This window comes from Nymphaea colorata, chromosome 4 (assembly GCF_008831285.2).
Source record: "Nymphaea colorata isolate Beijing-Zhang1983 chromosome 4, ASM883128v2, whole genome shotgun sequence".
NCBI classification, from domain to species: domain Eukaryota; kingdom Viridiplantae; phylum Streptophyta; class Magnoliopsida; order Nymphaeales; family Nymphaeaceae; genus Nymphaea; species Nymphaea colorata.
In genome coordinates this window covers 1,478,833-1,503,179 of record NC_045141.1, presented here as the reverse complement: position 1 = coordinate 1,503,179, position 24,347 = coordinate 1,478,833, and the positions used below count along the sequence as shown (strand labels likewise).

The following is a 24,347-nucleotide window of genomic DNA, read 5'->3' as shown; positions in this document are numbered from 1 at the left end:
GAGGTGGGAAGAGATGGGAGAGAGAAGAGGAGAAGAGGTCTTTGGAAAGTCAAGTCAGCCGCCGATGGAGAAAGGTGGATACCGCCGGCTCTGATACCATGTTACAGTTGACAATCTTAGAGAGAGAAAATCTTCTTATTAACTACCCTTAATCTCAATAATAAACAGATTAGGGCAGCAGTAGAGACTTACAAATAACATCAACCAAAAATAGAGAAATATTTAAAGAGAAATCCTAACTATTAAATATTGCAAATGACCACCTAGAAACTTAAAAACCATGTCACACGGGTACTCCTCTTAAGGAGGAGTACCCGCACGGTACGGGTACCGGCACGCCCGTGGGTGCGGCAGGAGTGCTGCGTTGACCATACCCGGTATGGTCAACACACCCAAGGTCAGTTTCAACCCTTTTTAGACTCGGTCAAAGTTGACCGAGTCCAATTTCGTCTGATTTTAATGTTAACCTTTTTTTTACATTTTCACGTTTTAAACCATTTTAACGTTTTCAATGTTAAATATATCGAAACCCTAAAATCCTTTTTCGTTTTGTTTCATCTTGTGCGTTTCTTCTTCTCTCACCGATGACCACTCACGGGACTGGTGAAGAAAGGGGCGGAGACCAGCGGCTGCAGGCGGTGACCGGCGACGGCAGACGATCTCCGGCGATGATCTCTTCAGCCTCTGAGGTTCCCCTCTCTCTTGGCCGGTCGGCCGACGGTGGGGCTGGTACACTCCCTTCCCCACCTGAATCGGCTCACCGAAGTCTCTGGACAAGTCTCTCGTCCAGTTCGACCTCTCTTCTAACTCCGTGAACGGCTCCCTTCAAGCGTTGGTAACTTGTCCGCCCTTATCGGGATTCTAAACCTCTCGTTCAATGCGTTCTCTCTCGCTCCCTATTTTTCTCTCTCTCAATCTAAATACAATATGTGTATTTGTGTTTTATGCATTCGTTTTGGGTAGTTTGATTTCCCATTTGAGTTTGTCTGTTGCAGTTTAGTTTCTCATGAAAATCTAGTACACATATTTTAGTTTTATGCATTAGTTTAAGCTAGTTTGGTTTCCCGTTCATGTTTGTCCATTGCAGTTTAGTTTCTGATTAGTAACAATGTTTGATTTGTGTTTCTACTTAGTGTTCTAGTTTGAGGATTGTTCGAGACTATGGTTTTGTTGTGGATTTCCCATTTGTTTGTGATTTCTCAGATTTATCTCTGGTTTTCTCATTTTGTTGGTGGTTTAAACTTGTGTGCTGCTTGGTTTTGTGCTTTTTTAGGAACCCATTAGCAGTCGTTTAAACTTCTGTGCTGTTTATTGTTGTGTGTGTTTTTTTTTTGTGAGCAGTCGAATAGGGTCTGTATGCTATCAACATTGTTGCATTAGGTCTCTGTTTCTTTTTTCCTTTTTTTTTCATTCACCAAAACTTGATTTTTCCTGTCTATCGTTTTGGTTTTATTTAGGATCGGGCAAGGAGCCAATGAATACACAGGAGAGTGGCAGATGCCAAAATATTTAATGTGTGTTAACCCTTTTCGACATGCTACCATTCATTTTAAAATGAAAATAGATATTTCTTCAGGATAAACAAAAGTTTAACCTACATGGGGATTTTCGGGATTTTCCAAACAGTCGAGTTCCATTGCTCGAACTTTTCAATTAAGATGATTAAAATTAAATTTCACAAACTACCAAAACAATACCATTTATAATTATATTATTCAGGTAAAAATCACTGTAAAAACCTGTGTTTACATGTAACTCTTCATAAAAAAGGCAACCCTATAATTATATTATTCAAGGCGCCTAGGCAAAAAAAGACGACCTTTTTTTTATTTTTTTAATTGTGTTAACCATTACATAATAAAATTATGTACTTACTGACTGAACTGTAAGTTTCTATTCCAAGTAAAACTTGAAAAACTGTTCTGTTCTGTTCTAATTGAAGGATTATACTTTGTAAGTAACGCCAAAAAGTAAAACATGAAAAACTGTTCGGTTCTTGTTTACATGACAGATTAACAGTACACTTCGAGCTTGTTTACATACTGGAAAACTCTGTTGTTCTGTTCTAGCTGATGCCTTAGTTTGATACACAAAAAAAAAACACGTCATTCTTGTTTATGTACTGGACACAATGCTTGCATTTCTTATGGACTATTTCAGTTATAGACCTTATAGACTATTTCATTTGAATCATTTAAAACAAAAATCATATCAAACCAGTACATATAATGTACATTACATATTTACAACAGATTGTACATATAACATACAATATACATATAACACACAAAACACTCTCACAAATGAGAAAATAAATCAGTATGCAGGCTGCAAAAGTGAGGTTTGCATGTATTTCTCTGATTACTAAGCATGCACTAAACAAGAGAAACTTTTGGTCTTTTTACCATAAACATAGGTTTTAACATGGGCAAGAAGGCTGGCATAGGTTCCACAAAATATGCTTCAGAGCACATAAGATATATACAGAAATTCATTGGGTTTATAGAATGTGTACTTAACGTATGGCTGCAACATCCACTTGATGAGTTGATATAGAATATGTAATTAACGTACAGCATTAATGAATAGCAAACTGTACTTAAAGAAAAGAAAGTATATAATTTAATTGCATATAATATAAGTATATACGGTATGACAATGTATAATAAAATTACAGGACTTAATTTGAAAGGAAGGTGACCTTTCACCTTCCCATGGACTCGGCTTACTAGAACCTAGTCCAGCCTAGGCACACCTAGGCACCAGTCTAACACTTGTTGCCTAAGTGATGGACTTCGGCGACAGGTGTGGACTCACGCCTAGGCATCCACACCTTAACAACTAAGTAAAAACCCCATGCATATGATCATGATGTCCAAAAAACTATACATCAACACTTAAGTCATGTTATGATAATTGATAAGTTCTCTCTCTCTCCCAGTACCATATAGAGGAATCAAAATCAGACGACTGCGAGACGTTGCCGGATGACCGATTTTTTGAAAATTGTCAATAAAAATACCTTGCCGCAGGAGCATTAGCAACAGTTTATAATGCAGCAACGGTTTATGGTATTTGAATGACAGTTTATGATGCTTTTAGTGATGTGTCTTAAATATTTAGTCATCTTGCATATTTTGATTTTCCTATATATATATATATATATATAGGCCATGAGATGATAACTGGAATACTGAGAGTAAGAAACTAGAATGGTCATATATATATAATTATGCCATGAGATGATAACTGGAATTCTGAGACCAAGAAACTAGATTGGTCATATATATATATATATATATATATATATATATGTGGGCCATGAGATGCTAACTGGAATACTGAGAGACCAAGAAACTATATTGGTCGGAAGACCAACATAGAAACATGAACTGGGCTATTTGGAAATTTAACCAGGCTACAACTTATTTGCACAGTAGCTTTCTCAAGCACCACAAGAGTATCAAAACTAACTCCACGACTCACATATCAACAGAAATAAGGCATAACTACAGTATTCAGAAACACAACTCCAGATTTTCCAATTGTTAAGGGAAAACTTTTAGCTATTAACTAAACAAACACCAAGGATAAACTGTATTATTCTTGGAGAGTGAAAACTGAAAAGCCAATCGTTCAAACATCAAAGATGCACTAGGTGTTGTCCAAGTTTATTAAACTGGCCTGAGGGATTATATGATGCATTGCCCATTCTGGGCCAAATTCTTCAGCAAGACGCTTCAAGTTATTTGCTGCAGCATCACGGATAGAGAAAACCTGTCACATAGAAGTAATAGCTTACATAGACGGGACGGGGGGCAGAAACCTTAATTAATAAGGGGAAAAAACCTCTTAAACAAACTTATTAACGATGAACTTGTAATTGGATTGAGCTGATAAAGAAAACTGTACAATAATCTGATGATAAACACTCTAATGAATCAGAAAGACAAAAACAAGAACGAGGTAGATGAAAATGAATTAGAACCTGATCTTCCAGCCACTGCATGCAAAGTGCACCAAGCTTATCATCAAAAAATCCGACACCCAACTGGCTTGCCAATAAAGGAATATATTCAATTATAGCAAGTCGAACTCTCCAATGCCTATCCTCAGCAAGTTCCACAATAGCTGGAAGGAGGGATTGTGACAAGAGATCAATTCCAATAACCTGAAATAAGGTTCATTAGACAAGAACAAGACATTGCCTTATTTCAAAAGTTTGAAGTTTTTGCTTAAAAGTCATAATTTTGAGATCTCAAACTATGATCTGCTAATTTCAGCGTGAGCAAGAAATCATGATAAAAGTATACTAAGAAACCAATTTGAAACAAAAAGGATTGCAACATTCTAGAGGACCAATCTAAACAACTAATCTAAGTGATTGGGCAACTTCATGGAGAACCTTCACTAAGGAACTCATTTGATCAACATAAGCATCTGATAGAAGTTGTCTAATAGAGTATGTTAAGATGTGTTTATATTCAGTTTTAGGTTTAAGAGGGTACTTTTGTAAATACCTTTTTCTTTAGATGGTTCTCTTGTATCTTCTCTCTCTCTCTCCTCTAGTCTATATAAAGAGGAGTTAGGGCAGATTTCGAGGTTAATCAAAGTATAATCTTCTCCTAATTGATCATGGTATCAGAGCTCCAGCCGCCTCCTCCTCAGCGCGTCGTCGCTGATTGAGCGGCGCCAGCCGCTGCCTGATCACGACCGTCGCTGCTCTTCCGCCCGTCAGTCCATCTCCGCCCGTCGCTCGTGTCCGCCCATCTCCACCCATCGCCGCCGCTTGCATCGCTGCTCTCTCCGCCCGTCGCCGCCTGACCACGACCAGCATCGCCCGCCGCCGCCGGATCGCATCCTCGCCCGCCGCCGCCTGCTCGCGTCTCGCAGCATCTCTGCCCGTCGCTGCCAACTTCGCCCGTCGTTTCTGCCTGCTCTCGCAGCATCTCTGCACCGCCGCCGCCTGCTTCGCTGCTGCCCTGCACCACCGCTGCTCCGCCGCTGCCTGCCACCGCTGCTTCGCTGTCGTCTCTGGTATCTCTCCTCGTTCTTCTTCGTCGGCTTGTGTCTGATCAGCGTTGTCAGCTTGTTATTACCTCCTCTTCCAGCCGATCAGCCTTATGGATTACTCTGTGCGTTTGACTGCTATTGCTTGATGATCAGCATGTTGTCTTTACATATGTGATTATATTCCTTGTTGCCTGCACTTCTTATTCCGTGGCTCGGTGTCCTCCTTTGTGTTGAAAGATGTCTGAAATTAGCAGTGGAGCTAATACCTCTTCCTTTGCATCGTCGGGAGAGATGAAGAATTCCCCATTTTCCAGCATTATCACCAAAATGGATGGGGGAAATTACGAGATGTGGGCCATGCAGGTAAAAAGAACCTTGATCGCTCATGAGAAGGAACATCTCATATTGGAGCCCGAGCCCGTACAGAAGGTAGGAAAATATACTACTTGGTTTAAAGATAATTCGTTGGTTATGGTATGGATTGTTGGTACTCTTTCTCAAGACATTGCAAATGAAGTCTTGCATAAGGAAAGTGCAAAGGATATGTGGGATTCCCTTGCAGCCACCTATTCACAAGCAAGGAATGAAACAAGAATTATGCAGCTTCATCATGATATTCATCAGATGCGACAAGATGGTCGACCTCTTCATACTTATTATTCTAGTCTCAAGTCCATGTTTGAGAGACTAAATAGCTACTTTCCTGCATGTAAGTGTGAACAACAAAAGGCATATAGAGATATGCTTATGGTAGGGGTATTTCTCTCTGGATTAGACTCTGTTTATGAATCAGCAAAGAATCAGATGCTCACTAGTCCCTCGATTCCTCCTATTGATGAGGCTTATAGTAGGCTAAGCAGAATTCCAATCCCTGCGTCGACTGTTCTTGATACCACTTCTGCTATGCTTGCTACTCGTGGCAGAGGTGGGTCCCTCTTTGCCAGAGGACGAGGATACCGTGGTCGTGGCAATACCACTTCGTGCCCAGTATGTCAGTTTTGTCATCGCATTGGTCACACTGTGGATAAGTGTTGGCAGAAACATGGTCGTCCAGCTGTTGCAAATCAGACTGTTTTTACTAATTCTCCAGAGCAGCCTCAGAATCAGCATATTGTTTCCTCCAGTGAGTTACGTGCAGATGATATTATCTCTCAGTTGAGAAACTTGATTGGTGATAGAACTCAACAAGCTCCTGATCCGACCACCTCTACTATCACTACTGCTGCCAGTGCGTCTTCATCTGGTATGTATTCTGACTATACTCCTGCTACTGACACTACAGATTGGCTCATTGACTCGGGTGCATCGACACATCTCTGTGGAGACAAGGCCCAGTTTACTTCTTATGTCCCTACTCTTCATGCACCAGAATTCCCACATAGCCTACTGTCTATCAGTCAGATTACCAGAGATTTAAACTGTCGTGCGATATTTGACTCCTCTTCTCTTGTGTTTCAGGATATACTGACGGGCAGGGTGATTGGCAGTGGCCGTGAACAGGGAGGTCTTTACAGGCTAGTGCATCCCTTTCCCTTTGCTGGGTCTACCTCTTCAGGGTCATCCTCATCCTCGGCTTATACTTGGCATTTACGTTTTGGACATCTACCGTTTCAGAAACTGCTGCATGTTCTTCCTCAGCTGTCTCCTAAGTCTTCTTTTCAATGTGAGTCTTGTCAGTTGGGCAAACACCATCGGTCATCCTTTCCTTCGCGGCCCAGTAGAAGTAGCCATTCTGTGTTTGAGTTACTTCATTTTGATGTTTGGGGCCCGAGTCGTACACCTGATCTTCAAGGTCATCGATATTATCTTGTTGCTGTCGATGACCATAGTCGTGTTAGTTGGGTTTTTCTTATGAAGAATAAATCTGAAGTGGGTCATGTAATCAAAAATTTTATCAATGAAATTCTGACTCAGTTTGATACTTGTGTCAAAATTGTGCGCTCTGACAATGCTCTTGAGTTCTGTGCTTCCTCTTTAGAACAATTTTTCAGGGATAAGGGTATCATCCACCAAACCTCTTGTGTCTATACCTCCCAACAAAATGGGGTTGCTGAAAGGAAACACCATCATATTCTTGATGTTGCCAGAACCATTATCATACATAGCCATGTTCCTCATTCCTACTGGGGAGATGCTGTTCTCACAGCATGCTATCTTATTAATCGTAGGCCGTCATCTGTGTTGGGAGACCTTATTCCTATCTCTGTCCTCTTTCCTGACAGAGACTTGTTTTCTGTTCCACCTCGTGTTTTTGGATGTGTTGCCTTTGTTCAGTTGCTTGGTCCTGGGAGAGATAAGTTGTCTCCTCGGGCCATCAAAACGATCTTTGTTGGTTATTCCCGCACTCAAAAGGGATATCGATGTTATGATCCTTCTACTCGTCGATATTATGTGAGTGCTGATGTTACATTCTTTGAGTCAACCTCCTTCTTCTCCCCAAATGGAACTCAATTAAGGGCGCCTGAAGTGAATGATGAAGTCCATTTTCCTCTACCTCTCATGAGTTGTCCAAAACCAGTTGATTCACGCTTTGGGGCTGTCTACCAACGTCGTACTAAACCTGTTGCGCCTGCTCACTGTGCACCTGTGCCTTCACCCAGCACGCCCAAGGTCATTCCTGACACAAACTCTGCTGACAATTTTTTATGTAATGATGACGTAGGAGAATGTCACGAGCAGGTTCATGCTCCTAATGAACTTGATATGCCCATTGCTCAAAGGAAAGGCAAACGCAGTTGCACTTTGCATCCTATCTCTGGTCACTTATCCATGGATAGACTCACTCCTGTGTACCGACAGTTTGTCCAGGGGCTGTCAGCTATTGCTCTTCCACAGAATCCCATGGATGCTCTCTCTGATCCAAAATGGGCTGCAGCTATGCAAGAAGAGATGGATGCTCTTCAGTCTAGAGGCACCTGGACCCTTGTTACTCCTTCAGCTGATGCCGCCATTGTTGGTTGCAGATGGGTCTTTACTATCAAATACAGAGCGGATGGCAGCCTTGACAGATATAAGGCTCGACTGGTTGCTAAAGGCTATACCCAAACTTATGGGGTTGATTATTATGATACCTTCTCTCCTGTGGCACGACATGCTTCTTTACGGATTCTCCTTGCTGTGGCTGTCAGCAAGAATTGGTCCCTATCACAGCTTGATGTCAAAAATGTCTTTCTCTATGGTGACTTACATGAAGAAGTGTATATGCAGCAACCACCAGGGTTTGTTGCTGAGGGGGAGTGTCAGAAAGTGTGCAGATTGCGAAAGGCGATTTATGGTCTGAAACAGTCCTCGAGCTTGGTTTCAGAAATTGTCAGAGAATATTGAGAATGAGGGCTTCAGACGTTCTTCAGCCGATCATTCCCTCTTTGTCAAGAAGACTTCTACAGGTACGGTGATAGTTCTTGTCTATGTTGATGATATCATTGTTACAGGGGATGATGATCAAGGGATTTCCAACATCAAGGATGTCCTTGGACAACACTTTGTCACCAAGGACCTTGGTGAACGACGTTATTTCCTCGGTATTGAGTTTGCCAGAAATCGAAAGGGTCTTATCATGTGCCAGAGGAAATACGTTACTGATGTTTTGCAAGAGACAGGGATGCTGGGGTGTCGACCTGCATCCACGCCTATGGATATCAATACCCACTTATATGATGATGATACTGAAGATGTTGATGCGAGACAGTATAGAGGGATTGTTGGGAAGCTCCTATACATCACTGTTACTCGACCTGACATTGCCTATGCTGTTAGCAGAGTGAGTCAATTTATGGATAAGCCCAAGAAAGTTCATTGGGATGCTGCTATGATGATTCTTAGGTATCTAAAGAATTCACCAGGAACGGGACTCTTCTTTCAGAATGGTACCTCACTCACTATATCTGTGTATGTTGATGCCGACTATGCGGGATGCCCCTCAGACAGGAAATCCACCACTAGATTTTGTGTGTTTATTGGATCCAACTTGGTTACATGGAAGAGTAAGAAGCAAACTGTGGTTGCCAGCTCAAGTGCAGAATCTGAGTATAGAGCTATGGCTCAGGGTACTGCTGAAGTTATGTGGGTTAGATCCCTGATGGTGGATCTTACTGTCGAAGTGCCTCTTCCTATGCAATTGTTATGTGATAACAAAGTTGCACTGTTTATTGCTAATAATCCGGCTTTTCATGAAAGAACCAAGCATGTTGAAGTAGATTGTCACTACACCAGAGACATGATTCAAAAGGGGTTTGTAAGTACCTCACACATTTCAACTACAGGGCAAACGGCTGATATCTTTACTAAGGCTCTTGCAAGGGGACCATTCCAAAGCTGCTGTTCCAAGTTGAGCCTATTTGACATATACGCTCCAACTTGAGGGGGAGTGTTAAGATGTGTTTATATTCAGTTTTAGGTTTAAGAGGGTACTTTTGTAAATACCTTTTTCTTTAGATGGTTCTCTTGTATCTTCTCTCTCTCTCTCCTCTAGTCTATATAAAGAGGAGTTAGGGCAGATTTCGAGGTTAATCAAAGTATAATCTTCTCCTAATTGATCAGAGTACAAATTCCTTGAACTTTGTTCTCAGGCATGTTCTGTCATCAAAATATGCACTCCTATGATGGCATTTTGCCCTTCACTCTGACCACACAATCATAACATTTGCAGAATTACAACGCAGTAGCATTAATAAATGCATAGGCAAAAACGTTTCCTAAATAGCCATGCTGTAGACAAGAAGGCAAAGCGATGGGGAATTGCAGGAGATTGCTATGATGGTGGCAGGTGATATTTACTGTATGGACTGTTACCGTCAAAGATGATTCCAAGTTTCCAACAAAGGGATATAAGCCCAGCCCAAACAACTGTATTATGAAATAGTAAAGCTAGAACCAAATGACCAAACAATTTCAGAAGACAAGTTTATATTCGACGAAAAAGATTCTTAACCAAATCTTGGGACCTCAGCTCCAACACTCAGACTGGCACATTTAGAGAACCATGAAGCTGAATACAAGGGATAGGTTCATTCTCAAGCAAGTAACAAGTTCGAAATGTTCTGCCTCTCCTATCAATCTGACCTCTTGGTATAGAAAACATCAGGATATGAGTATTCTAAACGAAAATTAATTTGCTCCAGGCATAGTTTTATTTTCATGTAGAACCATCAAATTAACAGATTTTGAGCATACTTCACTCACCCTGAAGAGTTAACAGAAAAGCATGAATTGGAATACCAGCATAAGAAAATGTACCCTTCTACCTTTTCACTGACACAAGAAAATTAACCATGCCCAGGAAGAGATTCACTAGTAAGTAACCATCTGAACTTTAGAAGTCTAGATCCATGATAAATCCAGACCCCAAAATTGAGTTACAAACAGCAGCAGTATCACCCAATAACAAACTACCTGATTTACTTGATCAAGCTTGCTGATAATATTCAGCCGCACATCCGGGAATTCATCTTTTAGTAGGGATAGAAAGATAGGAAGAAGCTGCTCAATAGTTGCATCCTGCGTATAACAATCAAGAGAGGCGTAAACTTCAAAAGAACACTTGATATGCTGCACTAGCATATACATAGCAAATGAAATAGCACACTGAAAATTCACTTGCTACAAATTTTTGTTTGGATGTAAAAAGCTAAATAATGCAGTTTGATGGATTTCAGATGCCTCCGACAGCTTATTAGCAAGACTCAAACAAAGAAAATCAAATGTTCTTGTGCAATAATAGAGCATTCACAAAATTCACCTTTCCGAGAACAGGTGCCATGCCCATTATAACAGATGCTAAAGCAGAACGTACATGTTGAGAAGAATCTGATGACAACTCCTGGAAAGGAAATAGGTATTTTAGTCCTAAAAGCAATTAAAGATTGCTCAATTACATATTTTAGATAAAACAATCACGGGTATTTTGTGCCAAATGCATGGACATTCATTGTAAAAATGTTACTCAACCAAAAGAACATCAAAAGCATGGAATGAGCTCATCAAAGTATAGGGACTCACCTTGACACAAGGAAGAATGTGCTGAATTGCAAGTTGTGGATTCAATATCCTGCAAAATTTGGTTACTTTTCCCGCAGCAGCAATACGGACTTCCGCCTCATTATCTCGTAGAAGGCGGACATATGCAGGCACCAGGTCCGTTCTTAAAAATCCGAGCATTAAAATCAGCAAACTAACATAAAGGGATTCCAGTCCTAAATTCATGGATCACTACAATAACAGTAGTGAACACCATGATGATGTCAAATTACTGCAAAAATACTGCCCATTAACAAACATTGGTGGGGACACGACATCAACATGCAATTACAAACTTACAATAAAAATAACATCACCATCACTTTGAAAGAAGAGGTTTAGTTTTATTTCAAAGCCACAAATATCGTTCTAGGGCTTTCATCCGCAAGCTTTTCTCGAGTATTTTTTGGCAAAGTTTTTTTCCCAAAAAAGTCAAAATGTTAGGTAAAAATAAACTAAATGAGAGAAACTAATAAGAAGACAAAAAAACATCTAGTTAAAATGATAAAGATAACAAAGTAATAAGCATTGTATTGCATCTAGGAGGTCACGTTAAATACCTAAAACAAGAGGAAATAAAACAATGAGCAAAAGTTTTAAAAAATGAAAACAGAAAATGTAATAAAAAATAAATGAAAAATTCGCAACAAAATCGCATTAAAATCCCCATAAATTGAGTTTTAATGTTTTTATCAAAATATCATGATTTTTGCCCTTTTTTCATTTTTTGGTTAATATCAGGATATTTTGAAAATATCACGACAATTGTAGCCATGATTTTTGTCAGTTCATTGGTTAATTCTATCCCTTGCATATCTTTAGTTCGCTTATGATTATTTTATTCCTTGTATATCTAGTTCCCTTTGAAGCAACCTCATTACATGAGTCATCTCCTATGTTGCATGGACACGGATACAATTGTCGATGTCTATATATTTGTAACTCTGTGAGTGTGTGTGTGAAAAGAGAAATTAACAAATTGTACAAGCAAAATGTTAACTAAAATCTGTTACGTAATTAAATTAATTGTTTAACAGCTTTGTTTGTCTACTATGTAAAAATATTTTTTGTATTAAGGTTAGCTTAATTAATTTGAAACTTAAATAAATAAAATAAATCTCTTTCAAAAATACGTTTTAATTTTTAATGGAGGACAGGCACCTGTCGTCCTTTAAAAGGACGACCAGGGGGTTGTCCTTTAGAGAGAAGGTGTTAGGCTGTCAAGTTTGACTGAGAAAAAGGAAGACATCAAAGTGAGCAAAAACAAAGAAAGTGAAGGGACAATGAGAGGGGAAAAGGAAAGGCGAAGACAACAGAAAGAAAACAAAAATGAAAGGGAGAAAGGAAAGAGAAAAGGGGAAAAAGAGAGAGAATAAAGAGACGACGTGTGTCGTTTTTGTTTTTGGTACACTTCATCTTCAAAAATAGTACGAAGCAGTATCCTACAATATGTACCATCATTTTTTGATTATGAGATACGAACACCACCTGTATCATAAACAAATGGTGTATCGTACTATATCATATGATACAGGTCTATTTTGAAAAGTACGGGGGTTAGAAACCCCCCTTTTCAAAATAATTTTTAAAAGTTGTTTCCCTCTTCATTTCTAAACATACCTAAGAGTTGAACGAACGGAAGGTGGTGGCAATTTTGAAAAGGAATAATCAGTTTTCCCAAGAAATCATTGATTTGAAGGCAGATTTGTGCATGGGTGACCAATTCTTGTTTAGAGAAAGAGGGTTTATATCTTCTGCGAAAAATGAAAATGAGAATGGAGATGATAATGATTATGAATGATGCTGTTTCCATTTGTTATTTGCTTTAAAATTGAACAATTGTCTTATGATAAGATGTATAATCAATAATGTGTGCAAGACTTGTTTTCTGATGTGTTATATATCTTATGATTTATTATGTAGATCATGTAACAAATTATTTTTCTTGATGTCTTAGATCATGTTGTGTTACCATATGATATTATGAATTATTAATGTTTGTGAAGTAACTTTATACCTATAATAAGCTTGTCATTATGTATGACAAGTTTTTTCATAAAAAACCTACTATTTTTTATTTTTCTTCATTTTCTCTATTTTTTCAGATTTTTTCTTTTTTTAATTAAAAAAACATTACGTTACTTTATGATACGACGTATCTATTGGCAACATTGATATGGCTTACAATATGCTTTTCACAACATTTACTACGTGCATAAAGTGCCACTATCGAAGTTAGACATGGCGTGACACCCAATATTTCATGTTCTTTTCAAGTGTTCATGCAACATAGGAACCCAAGGACAAAGACAACTTCAACACACAACAAGAAAAGTCTGGGTGCCAAAAAACACCCTTCTCCTATTAATGCTCACAACTGCAAATTTGAACTATTAGGCATACAAATATCGTGATACTTTTGAAATATTGTGATATTAACAAAACAAATAAAAAAAAAGGAAAAATAGTGATGTTTTGAAAAAAAAAACATTAAAAATCAATTGTTCACTTTTTTTATTTCATTTTTCTGTTATTATTAGTTTTAACTTTTGCTTCATTGTTTTCTTTTCTCGTGTTTTAGGTATTGAATGTAACCTCCAAGACGCAATATAATGCTTATTAAATTATCATTTTTATCATTTTAACTAGATGTTTTTTCATGTTTTCTTATTAGTTTGTGATTTATTGTATTTTTACCTAACATTTTGATTTTTCTTTTTTTAAACCTTTGAGATTTTTTGGAGATTTTTTCGAAAAACAACTTTGTCAAAAAATACTTGAGAAAAACCTCGCCGATAAAACCCCAAGAACGATATTTGTGGCTATGCTATTAAATTGGTTTTCGCTTTGAAATATCAACACTTCGAAGAGAGAAGCACAAAAAAGAACATTTAAATGATATATAAAAAAATCAGAAGGAGCAAAAAACATGGACCAGATAAACTTGTTCAAGTTGACAAAACATTTAAAAAATGATGACATAATCAATGTGCTTGATGGGGGTCACATACTTCCACAGTAGATGGTAGCAACATGAAAGAGGGATGGCAGATGTTACGTTACAACACAAACAGGTGGTGATTTGGCAGGCCAACTGAATTCTTTGACTCCATACAATAAACATGCAAGTAAAAAAGATCAAAAATCTAGAAATTGGTAACACTGCAATTCCTTCAACAAGTTAATATTACCTTGTAGGCTCAGGACCAACAGCTTCACAAAGTTCATATAATTGATTTGCAACCATATAGCGAACGCGCCAAGATTTATCCTGCACAGACATTAGTGGGCTTAGCCTGGATAAAGAGCTATCAGTAATTGACCAGACATAGGTTACCATAAAATAACAATTAAAAGAACCATTGCAGCCAAGAAGACGGTACTGCCAAAAGAACTTACTTCATAAACACCATATATGAACACTCCTAAGTACTTGTAACACACTCAGTAATGAAAAACTCAACTGACGTGGTACCAATTTGGTACATGGACACAGAAACACACATATGTGCAAAGAATTTGTATGCCACAAAAGTTTATACCATTTCTCTTCTCACCTACCATGATAGTGGTACCTAATGATGGTATAATGAAAAGTCCAGGATCTGAGGACTGGTGCGCAAAGAGAGGCTGAGGACAACAAGTGTGAAGTTTCTACAGGCAGGAAAAAACACAAGGGTCTATGCAAAGGGGACAGCACAATAAACTTAAACCATGTTAATACATCCGCTCCAGTGGCTTGTGTAAAATAGCTAACCCAATCTATGTAGAACAGAAGAAAAAAAAAGGATGACAAATATGTCCTAATGCTTAAATGAAAACTAAGGTCATCCCTTCATGCACAAAAACACACATGCTCACATGGATCTAAAAATTGAAAATGTTAAGAAAAACCTTCAGTTAAAAATTAAAAATTCTAACCAGTTAGGAAACCTACATTCACATAGATTTTTGCACATACCATAAATGTAATGTATTATAGGAAAAAACGTGCACCGACTTTAAAATGACAATCTATTTTGTCATTTCATTTTTCATCTATAAAGATACAACTAAAGAGACCATGAACAGATTGGATGATAACATCTACAAAGGCACTGTATTTTGGAAACCAAAGCATATTGAAAAGGGTCCTACAAAGGCAGATTCCATGGTTGAGTTTTTGTCGTTTCCTATAAAAGAGTAGTCCACATTGTTATGTACAATAGAAGTAACCAAAGAAGAGCAAACAATATTATTGGAAAAAGGTATCAAAATAGCTTTAGTATAGCATGTGCTGCTTATTCCATTGATTTAATGCTACAAGTCATTCATTATTTGGAAGATGTAGCAAATGATGAACAAATCAAGGTAGGTTCCAAAGTTTACCTACAACAACAAGCTTTATATGTCATTAAAATTCACACCAAGAGAAAGAAGTAGAAAGGACCTGGTGTAACAAACTTTATCTTGCATGTGATTTGTTCAAATTCTATTTTAAAGGAGAGAAATAACCATGTTCACTGATTGAAAATGGTATAATGAAGGAGCTACCATGGACTTAGGCACCAAAAAAGAAGTTTTCTTACTCATAAGGGTTGAAAGTTGATGAACAAAAAACTTCACAAATTTCATGCCAGAGATCTTCTTTTGCATTGTATCTTATTCAGTTTGCACATCCATGTCATTGTCCCACTTTATTGTTTGAGCTTTAACTATAGTACTTGTAGAGTTACAATTTTAAATTGCATACTATTGTTCTTTTATTTACATAGACAGGGTGTTAGCATAGAGATACTGCGAAGTGAATAATGGGTTGGGTCCCCCTTTGTTAGACCCACTTCCATAGTTATATACTATGTTACCCTAGACAATTAGGGTTATTAAAGTTAACGAACACTAAACTCCCGGTGAGAGGAGTTTTCTTGCCTGACTCTGTGCTGGGAATGTGCATGTGTGGGAAATTTACTTGATAATTGCAGGAGACTTAGGCATACATTATCATTGATATCAGAGCCATCATGGCAAGTAAGGAGGTTCTCGCTACCTTAGAAACCATGAAGAAACAGGCATAGATCAACCATCAGCTGCTGGCAGGGCGTTTGGATGGTGTCGGGAGAAACTGCGGTGAGTTGGGGTAACGGCTAACAGAAGTGGATGCCCGAATGCAGACGATGATGTCAGAGATGGCAGGAATGCTGCATGAGGTGCTGCAGAGGGTTTCCAGCAGCTTGCGTCAAAATACACCACACAATCCAGGTATGAACTCTCAAACCTAGCCTTCATCAGATTCGTCTCTAGTGGGGAGGCTGCAGGATTTCACCAGCTACGCAAGATGGAGTTTCCTAAATTTATGGGGGAAGGTCCTACTAATTGGGTTTTTAGGGCTGAGCAGTATTTCGATTGTCAAGGGATTGCATTGGAGAATCGTGTGGGGCATGCTGTGGTGCATTTGGAAGGGGCTGCCTTACGCTAGTACCGTTGGCTGGTGGCTCAACAAAGGAAACCTAACTGGACCAGGTTTGTCGAAGCCCTCATAGTCAGATTCAGCCTACGACACACGGATACGTGAGTTTAGCCCACGTACCCATGTCGATACGCCGATACGGGAATACGGATATACGGGATACGGGTGGATACGATTTGGATCGGGTCTGGGTCAGACCCGTTCTGAACCCAAAAAAAAAATGAACACAATTTTATGTCGCTGAACCGACGAGCTCTCCCACTTCGCCGGCAACGATTCTGCAGCGGAGAAGTTTGGCAGCTATGGCAGGCGACGGCGATGACGTGTGGCGACCCACGGCAACGTCCGGTGGTGTACAGTAGGCCTGGGCCAGGGAAAACGTGACCCCTCTGCTCGCTCCCCTGACCCCTCCCTCTCTCTTCCCGTCTCCCTCTCCCTCTCTGCTCCCTCTCCCTCTCCCTTCCGTCTCCCTCTCCCTCTGCTCCCTCTCCCTCTCTGCTCCCTCTCCCTTCCGTCTCCCTCTCCCTCTCCCTATCCCTTCCATCTCCCTCTCCCTCTACTCCCTCTCCCTATCCCTTCCATCTCCCTCTCCCTCTGCTCCCTCTCCCTTCTGTCTCCCTCTCTCTCTGCTCCCTCTCCTTCTCCCTTCCGTCTCCCTCTCCCTCTCCCTTCCGTCTCCCTCTCCCTCTCTGCTCCCTCTCCCTCTGCTCCCTCTCCCTCTGCTCCCTCTCCCTCTCCCTTCCGTCTCCCTCTCCCTCTGCTCCCTCTCCCTTCCATCTCCCTCTCCCTCTCCCTTTCGTCTCCCTCTCCCTTCCATCTCCCTCTCCCTCTCCCGTTTCCCTCCCTCACCCTCTCTGCTCCATCTCCCTTTTCCCTCTCCCTCTCCGCTCCCCCTCTCCCTCTCCCTCTCCCTCTCTGAGTCCCTCCCCTCTCCCTCTCTGCTCCCTCTCCCTCTCCGCCTCCGTCCCCCGCAGCCCCTGCGGCCCGCAGCTCGCTCCTCTCCCTCTCCGCCTCCATCCCCCCGCAGCCCCCGTGCCCCTCTCCGCTCGGCTCCCCCTTCCCGTGTCTCCCTCTTCGCGGCGGGCCGGGCCGGGCCTGACTTTTGGTGGCCAGGCCCGGTACCCGGCCCGGCCCGGCCCGATGCCCACCCCTAGTGTCCAGCGGCAGACGGCGACAGACAGGTAAATGGTTTTTTTATTTCATATTAAAACTTAGGGTTTCATGTGCTTGATTTGGGGTTTTTTTTTGTTCTTGGATTTGCCGATTTGGGGATGTTATTGTTTGAAGATTGGATGGTTAATCCGTCGATCTTGATCCTTAACTCTTCTTCAATGCTATGGACGGTTTTTTTTTTGGATTTGCCGATTTGGGGATGTTCTCTTTGAGTGCGTATAGCTGTATGTGTTCGTTTGAATTTGTATGATTTCCTATTGCATGATTTTTCTTGTTGACTGTTGTATGATTTTTCCTGTTGTAACTTTGTATGATTTTTCCTGTTGGAATGACACGACGTATATGCTAGTTTCACATTTATATCAGCTGAAAACCATAGATATTCTAAGTTGTTAATTGTTAATTTGTTATGCTTCCTTATGCACTTATAATGTTGATTGTTGAGATGTTGAACTATTGTATTTTATTTCTTCAATTTTATGTTCATTATATGTTTTTGCATCTTTTAACTATTAATTTAATTTTTTTTCATTTTATCATTTTTGAGAATATAAAATTTGTCGTATCTGCGTATTCAAAAAATTTGAAAATTGTCGTGTCTGTACCCGTATCGTACCCGCACCCATGTGACATAGGATTCAGCCACCCATGTGACATAGGATTCAGCCAATCTGCGTATCTGGATTTCAATGTGGAACTATCAAAAATTAAAACAGCGTGGGTCTATGATCGAATACCAAGCCAAATTCAAGGAGTTGAATAACATGGTTCGTGGGCGGCCGGTCGAAGCCTTGGTTCAGGACTTTTGTAGGAAGGTCGAAAGAGGAATTGAGAATCGAGGTGCAAGCCACAAGACCGCGGACGATGTTGGAAGCCTTCAAAGTCGCTAGGGTGGCTGAGGAGCTATGTAACACGAGTATTGCTCTTAAGGAGCAGTACCCGCACTGTACCAGTACGATACCAGTATGGGTACGGATGCGTCTCGGGTACGCCGTTGACCGTACCGGATCAACGTACCCAAGGTCGAATCCGACCATTTTCGAACTCGGTCAAAGTTGACCAAGTTCAAAATTGTCCACTTTAGGTTTTTAACACGTTTTACATTTTAACGTGGTTTACATTTTTCACGTTAAAATATCGTAACCATTAAGTTTTTCCTCGACGGTTCTGCTTCTTCACCTCGTCTTCACGGATAGAGACCGACGACAAGAGGCGATTCTCCACTCCGGCGAACGGCAAACGGCAAGCGGCAAACATAAAGGTCGGCAAGCTCTTTCTTCTGATCTTGCTTGGTTTTTAGGGTTTTCCAATGCAGTGATTGGTTTCATTTGAAGGATCTCTCGTTTGTTTTGTGAAGATCGAGCTCCTCAATTCATTTTTTTTCTTTTGTTTTCTCATATGTTCCTTTCTAATCATTCTTGACCGGTTAATGGTCATGCCTGTGTCTTAAGTTTCTCACGTGCCCATTTGGTACTCGAGCGAAAGTGGCAGAGGCTATATTTACCACCCACCACCAGCTTGCATATATAGATGCAGAGAGAAAAATAAGTGTTTTTCTTTCTTTTCCACCATATAGATCCTTGTATGAAGAAGGTCAAGATGGTTAACTGTGTAAGCAGTTTTTCTCTCAATTCGTCCTTGGTATATTGAAGTAGTGTATGCATAAGACTGTATATTTTGTGGTTGTTGCTGTGTTAATAAGGGAAAATGGTGTTTGGAGATATTATGTTTCCTCTTCGTTTTCATTTTTCTTACTCCAGGGTTGGTCAGATTGACTTCTTCAGTTTTCCCCTTCCTCCTTCCACCTAGTTGCTCTTCGCTTTTCAATTTTCTTACTCGAAAATTGTTCAAAGTGGCTTGTCATCAGCAAGAGTGACGAAGGTCTGCAAGCTCTTTCTTCCAATAACATGATTTCCATCTATTTGGTAGATCATCTATTTTTTGTGTTCTTTTAGCATTTGTACTTGCACTGTTTTCTGGTAAATCATCTAATTTTTTTTTTACGTGCTTGAATTGTTGATATATATATTTTCAGTTATCAGTTATAGTTTTTTGCTTTTCAGACATAAGTTGTAATGGTTGATAAAGGAAAAGAAACAATGCCTACAAGCGGAAGTGGAAATATGGAAAGCAGCAGTAGTAGTGTTAATACCATTGCTGCAGTAGAAATGGATTCACCTCAACCTCTTTCGTGCTATGTGAAAAAACTAGGAAAAGCTGCTGGTGGTGGTGGGAATATAATTTTTTCTTGCAATTTCTGTCAATCATTTTATTGGCTCTTATACGTGTTGCAAGGCACATTTATTGCATATCAAAGGCCATGGAATTAGTCCCTGCGAAAAAATTAGCAAGGAATCGATGAAAGTATTGAAAAAAGAACAAGATACAGCTGACACAAAAAAATCTTCAGCCAAGTCAAATGAATTATCTGTTCCTCTTTATGCTAATGAAGAAGGTGAAGATGCTTCAAAGAAAAGAAAAATAAACATGGCGATTGGACCTACCAAAACATTAGCACAAGCATTCAAAAATATGGGAAGGGCAGAGATTGATAGAATGATCAGAAGGTTCTTTTTTGCAAGTTCACTTCCTTTTAATGTAGCCAAAAGTCCTTATTGGAAAGATGTTGTTGCAGGTTTAGCTAATAGCAGTTTGGTTGGTTATGTACCCCCGAGTTCAGAGAAGTTGAGAACAGTAATTCTTGTAGAAGAGAAGGCAAACATCAAAAAATTATTATAGAAGAAGAAATTTTCGTGGACACAATGTGGAGTATCCATTGTTTCTAATGGGTGGACTGATATACAAAGACAGCCACTAATAAATTTTATTGTTTATTCGCTTAATGGGCCAATCTTTTGAATTGTGTTGATGCATCTGAAGAGTATAAAGATGTTGAGTATTTAAAAGGGCTAGTTATAAAAGTCACCAAAGAAGTGGGTGAAGACAATGTTATGCAAACTATTACTGATAATGCTCCAATTTGCCAACGAGCAGGGATCAATTTGGCAAGTGATCCCAAATATAGTCACATATTATGGACTCCTTGTGTGGCACACAATATAAATCTAACACTTAAAAGTATTTGCAACTCATCAAAAGAAGATACAAACACTGTTAAATTGTGTTCAAGGATTGAAAAGCTTGAGCATGATGTTAGAAACATCAGAAATTTTGTTGTAAACCACCACAATACTCTTGCTATATTTAATAAGCATTCTGATTTGAAATTGTTGAAGGTAGCAGAGACTCGTTTTGCATCCATTATTGTAATGATGAAAAGAATAAAGCAGGTGAATCATGCAATAACACTTATGGTGACTGACAATCATTGGAAGTTTTATCGGAGTGATGACATTGTGAAGGCTCAAGAAATTAAAAAATGTATTTTAGATGATGAATGGTGGGATAAGATTACATATTTTCTGTAGTTTACAGAGCCTATTTGGCAGATGTTGTGACAAGTTGATAAAGAAGGGCTCATGCTTCATAGAGTTTATGATATGTAGGATAACATGATTGAAAAAATTCAAAACATCATTTTAAGACATGAGAAGAAGAATGTTGCACTTGATGATTCTGAGCTTTTCGATCATGTGCATAAAATTTTAGTAAGAAGATGGAATAGAAGTAATAACCCTTTGCATTGTATGGCACACTCTTTAAATCCCAAATATTATGGACAAACATGGTTGGCAGGAGGTATTGGTCGTGTTCCTCCTAATCGAAATCCAAAAATATCAAACAATAGGGAGATATGTTTGGGAAGACTATTTTTTAATTCTCATCGGTTAAAGATAATAGATAATCACTCTGCGAGCTTTTCTAGTGGAAGAAGTGATTCATTACAAGCTGCAATGGCAAGAGATGAAGAAGATCATGTTAATTGGTGGTTATGTTTTGGAGCAACGACACCAAATCTCCAACAACTTGCGTTGAAGTTATTATCTCAACCTACAACCTCTTCATGTTGTGAAAGAAACAGGAGCACTTATTCTCAAATTCACAACATCAAGAGAAATAAGCTAACTAGTAAGCAAGCAGAAGATTTAGTTTATGTCCACTCCAACCTACGCTTACTTTCACGTACTTCAGGTGATTACAGGTATTTCTTTCTTTTTTTATTTTTGATATGTATACATATGTATATTATGTTAGTTGTTTAAAGTTAAAATTAACTTAAAGTTAAATCATATTGTGATTTTGTTGCAACTTGCAGTTCAGGATCATCCAAGTATTGGGATGTTAATCCAAAGGACATTGACATGGAACTTGAAGGAGCATATGATTTGCATGCTCTTAATATGGACCTTATAGAACTTGTTGTTCCTTCTAATCTTGATGATGCGACTAAAGAGAATCAAGAAAGCTGAAATATTTTGTATGTTAATTACTTCCATACTTTGTTTAGTAGTATGATAGTATCTATAAATTTTGGATCATGATTTATGAATGTTATTCTGTTTGTAATTTTTTGATATGTGTGTGTGTGTATGTGTGTGTGTGTACTGCCGTACCCCCGCACCCAAGTGTTTTGAAAATGGTCTGTACCCATATCCGAACATGTACCTGTACTGGTACTCGTACCCGTACCTATGTGACATAGCTGAGTAGAAATGCCGAATACTAGGAGTTTCTATCAGAGAACTCAGACCCCTTAAACAAACAGCACGGAAAACCCCAGTGCCTCCAAGTGATACTAGGAATCACCTAGAAATACTAACGAAGGGAACAATGTGCTGGTGAAGAGGCTAAACCCTGATCAAATCAGGGAGAGGCGCCGAAAGAGGTTGTGCTTCCATTGCGAGGAGAAGTGGTCTTCCAGGCACACCTATAAAAAATTGCACATGTATTTAGTGGATGACAATAACGAGAAGAGGATACAGAAACGCAAGAAGAAGGAGTACTAGAAGAAGGTGAGGGGGCAGCACCAGAACGCATTGGCAGAGGACCACATGCCTCACGTCATGTGTGTGCAAGGGAAGCTTAAAGGACCAAGTATCAATGAGCAGGTGGACAACCAGAGTTCAAGGTAGTCACTGAAGATGGAATTTTCCTGCGGTGAACACGATGCTGCCCGAAGGAGGTGGTTGAAATTCAAGGGCAAGAATTCGAGCTAGAATTGTATCCCATAGCAATGGGAAGGGCTGACTTGGTGTTGGGTATGCAGTGGTTGAAACTTGAAACAGCTTGGAAGGGTGGAATGGGATTTCAATGAAATGAAAGTCTTCCGCCGGCGAGACGGGGAAAACAGCATGCGATGTTGATACAGGCACCAAAATCAGGGCTGAGGGCAGAAAACTAGTGAAACAAGGTAACTTGCATTTAATGATATTATCTAAATGTACTGATCAGACTTAGGAGACTGAATTAATTTCAAGATAACCTGCATAGTTACAGCTACTTTTGATACAACACGATGAGGTTTTTGGTAAACCTGTTGGCCTTCCACCTGCACACGTATTTGACCACCAGATCGAACTAAAAACCAGCTCCAAACCAGTCAACTTGGCCCTACAGGTACAGCCATGTTCAGTAAAACGAAATAGAAAATCTGATAAAGGAGAAGCTCAAAGAGGGAATAATCCAGCCCAATCTCAGCCCATACTCCTGACCTGCACTCTTGGTTAAAAAGAAAGATGGCTCTTGGCATTTCTCTGTGGATTACAGAGCTCTAAACATGTGCATAGAGCTCTAAACATGTGCATGATAAGGAATCATTATCTGATTCCAGTAATTGAAGAGCTACTAGACAAGCTCTGTGGGGCTAGAATCTTTTCGAAGCTGGATTTACGTGCAGGATACCACCAGATCAGAATGGTGCCAGTTACATCCATAAGAGTGCTTTTCAGACCCAGAAGAACCATTATGAGTTTGTGGTTATGCTGTTTGTCATAACCAATGGGCCAACAACCTTTCAAGCAATCATGAATGAGATTTTTTAGCCCTACGTAAGAAGATTTGTTCTAGTTTTTTTTCACGGCATTCTAATATACAGCTCTAATCAAACCATTCATGCTGAGCATTTGAACCTTGTCCTCCAAGTGTTGGCCAAGAATCTATGTCACATAGGTACGGGTAGGGGTGCGGGTATGGGTACCGGTGCGGGTACGAGTACGGATCATTTCCAAAAAATTTGAGTGCGGGGGTACGGCCGTACACACACGCGGACGTGTATATATATATATATATATATATATGTCAAAAAATTTCAAAATGAATAACATATTCACAAAACACAATATGGAAGTAATTAACATACAAATATATTAGCTTTCTTGATTCTCCGTCGCATCATCAAGATTACAAGGAGCAACAGGTCATGCTTTTAAGATATATTGACATCGCTATGGTTATGGCTCACACTATTATCGAAGAGTCAAGTTATAGAGAAGGAATGGATTTTCGAAACATTGTATGGAAGATTTTAAATGAAAAGTTGTGAGGAACTATGTACAAGAAAGGTTTAGAGTGAAAAAGGAAACAAGAAAAGAGAGGAGGATTTTTAATTTTCAACTCAAAAACTGGACAACTTTGGACTTGGTCAAAGTTGACAGAGTCCGAAAATAGACAAAAATGATCCCGGGTACGTTGACCGTACCCGGTACTGCGTTGACCGCACCAGGGCCATACCCGTTCCCATACCCGTACCGTACGGGTACTCCTTAAGAGGAGTACCCGTGTGACATAGCCAAGAATCAGT

At 39.7% G+C, this 24,347-nt stretch overlaps 1 protein-coding gene across 2 annotated transcripts in view; it reads right to left on the bottom strand.

The window, feature by feature from the left end:
- Window positions 1–24,347, bottom strand: part of LOC116253549 (serine/threonine-protein phosphatase 2A 65 kDa regulatory subunit A beta isoform-like) — a 44,459-nt gene that overhangs the window by 7,698 nt on the left and 12,414 nt on the right. For both annotated transcript variants that reach the window (XM_031628409.2, XM_031628408.2), the window contains exons 5-10: window positions 14,220–14,299; window positions 11,011–11,152; window positions 10,751–10,831; window positions 10,405–10,509; window positions 3,989–4,171; window positions 3,685–3,777 (exon numbers count right to left, since the gene is read on the bottom strand). In XM_031628409.2, the coding sequence (XP_031484269.1) occupies window positions 3,685–3,777; window positions 3,989–4,171; window positions 10,405–10,509; window positions 10,751–10,831; window positions 11,011–11,152; window positions 14,220–14,299 (684 nt within the window). The remainder of the gene's footprint in view (window positions 1–3,684; window positions 3,778–3,988; window positions 4,172–10,404; window positions 10,510–10,750; window positions 10,832–11,010; window positions 11,153–14,219; window positions 14,300–24,347) is intronic.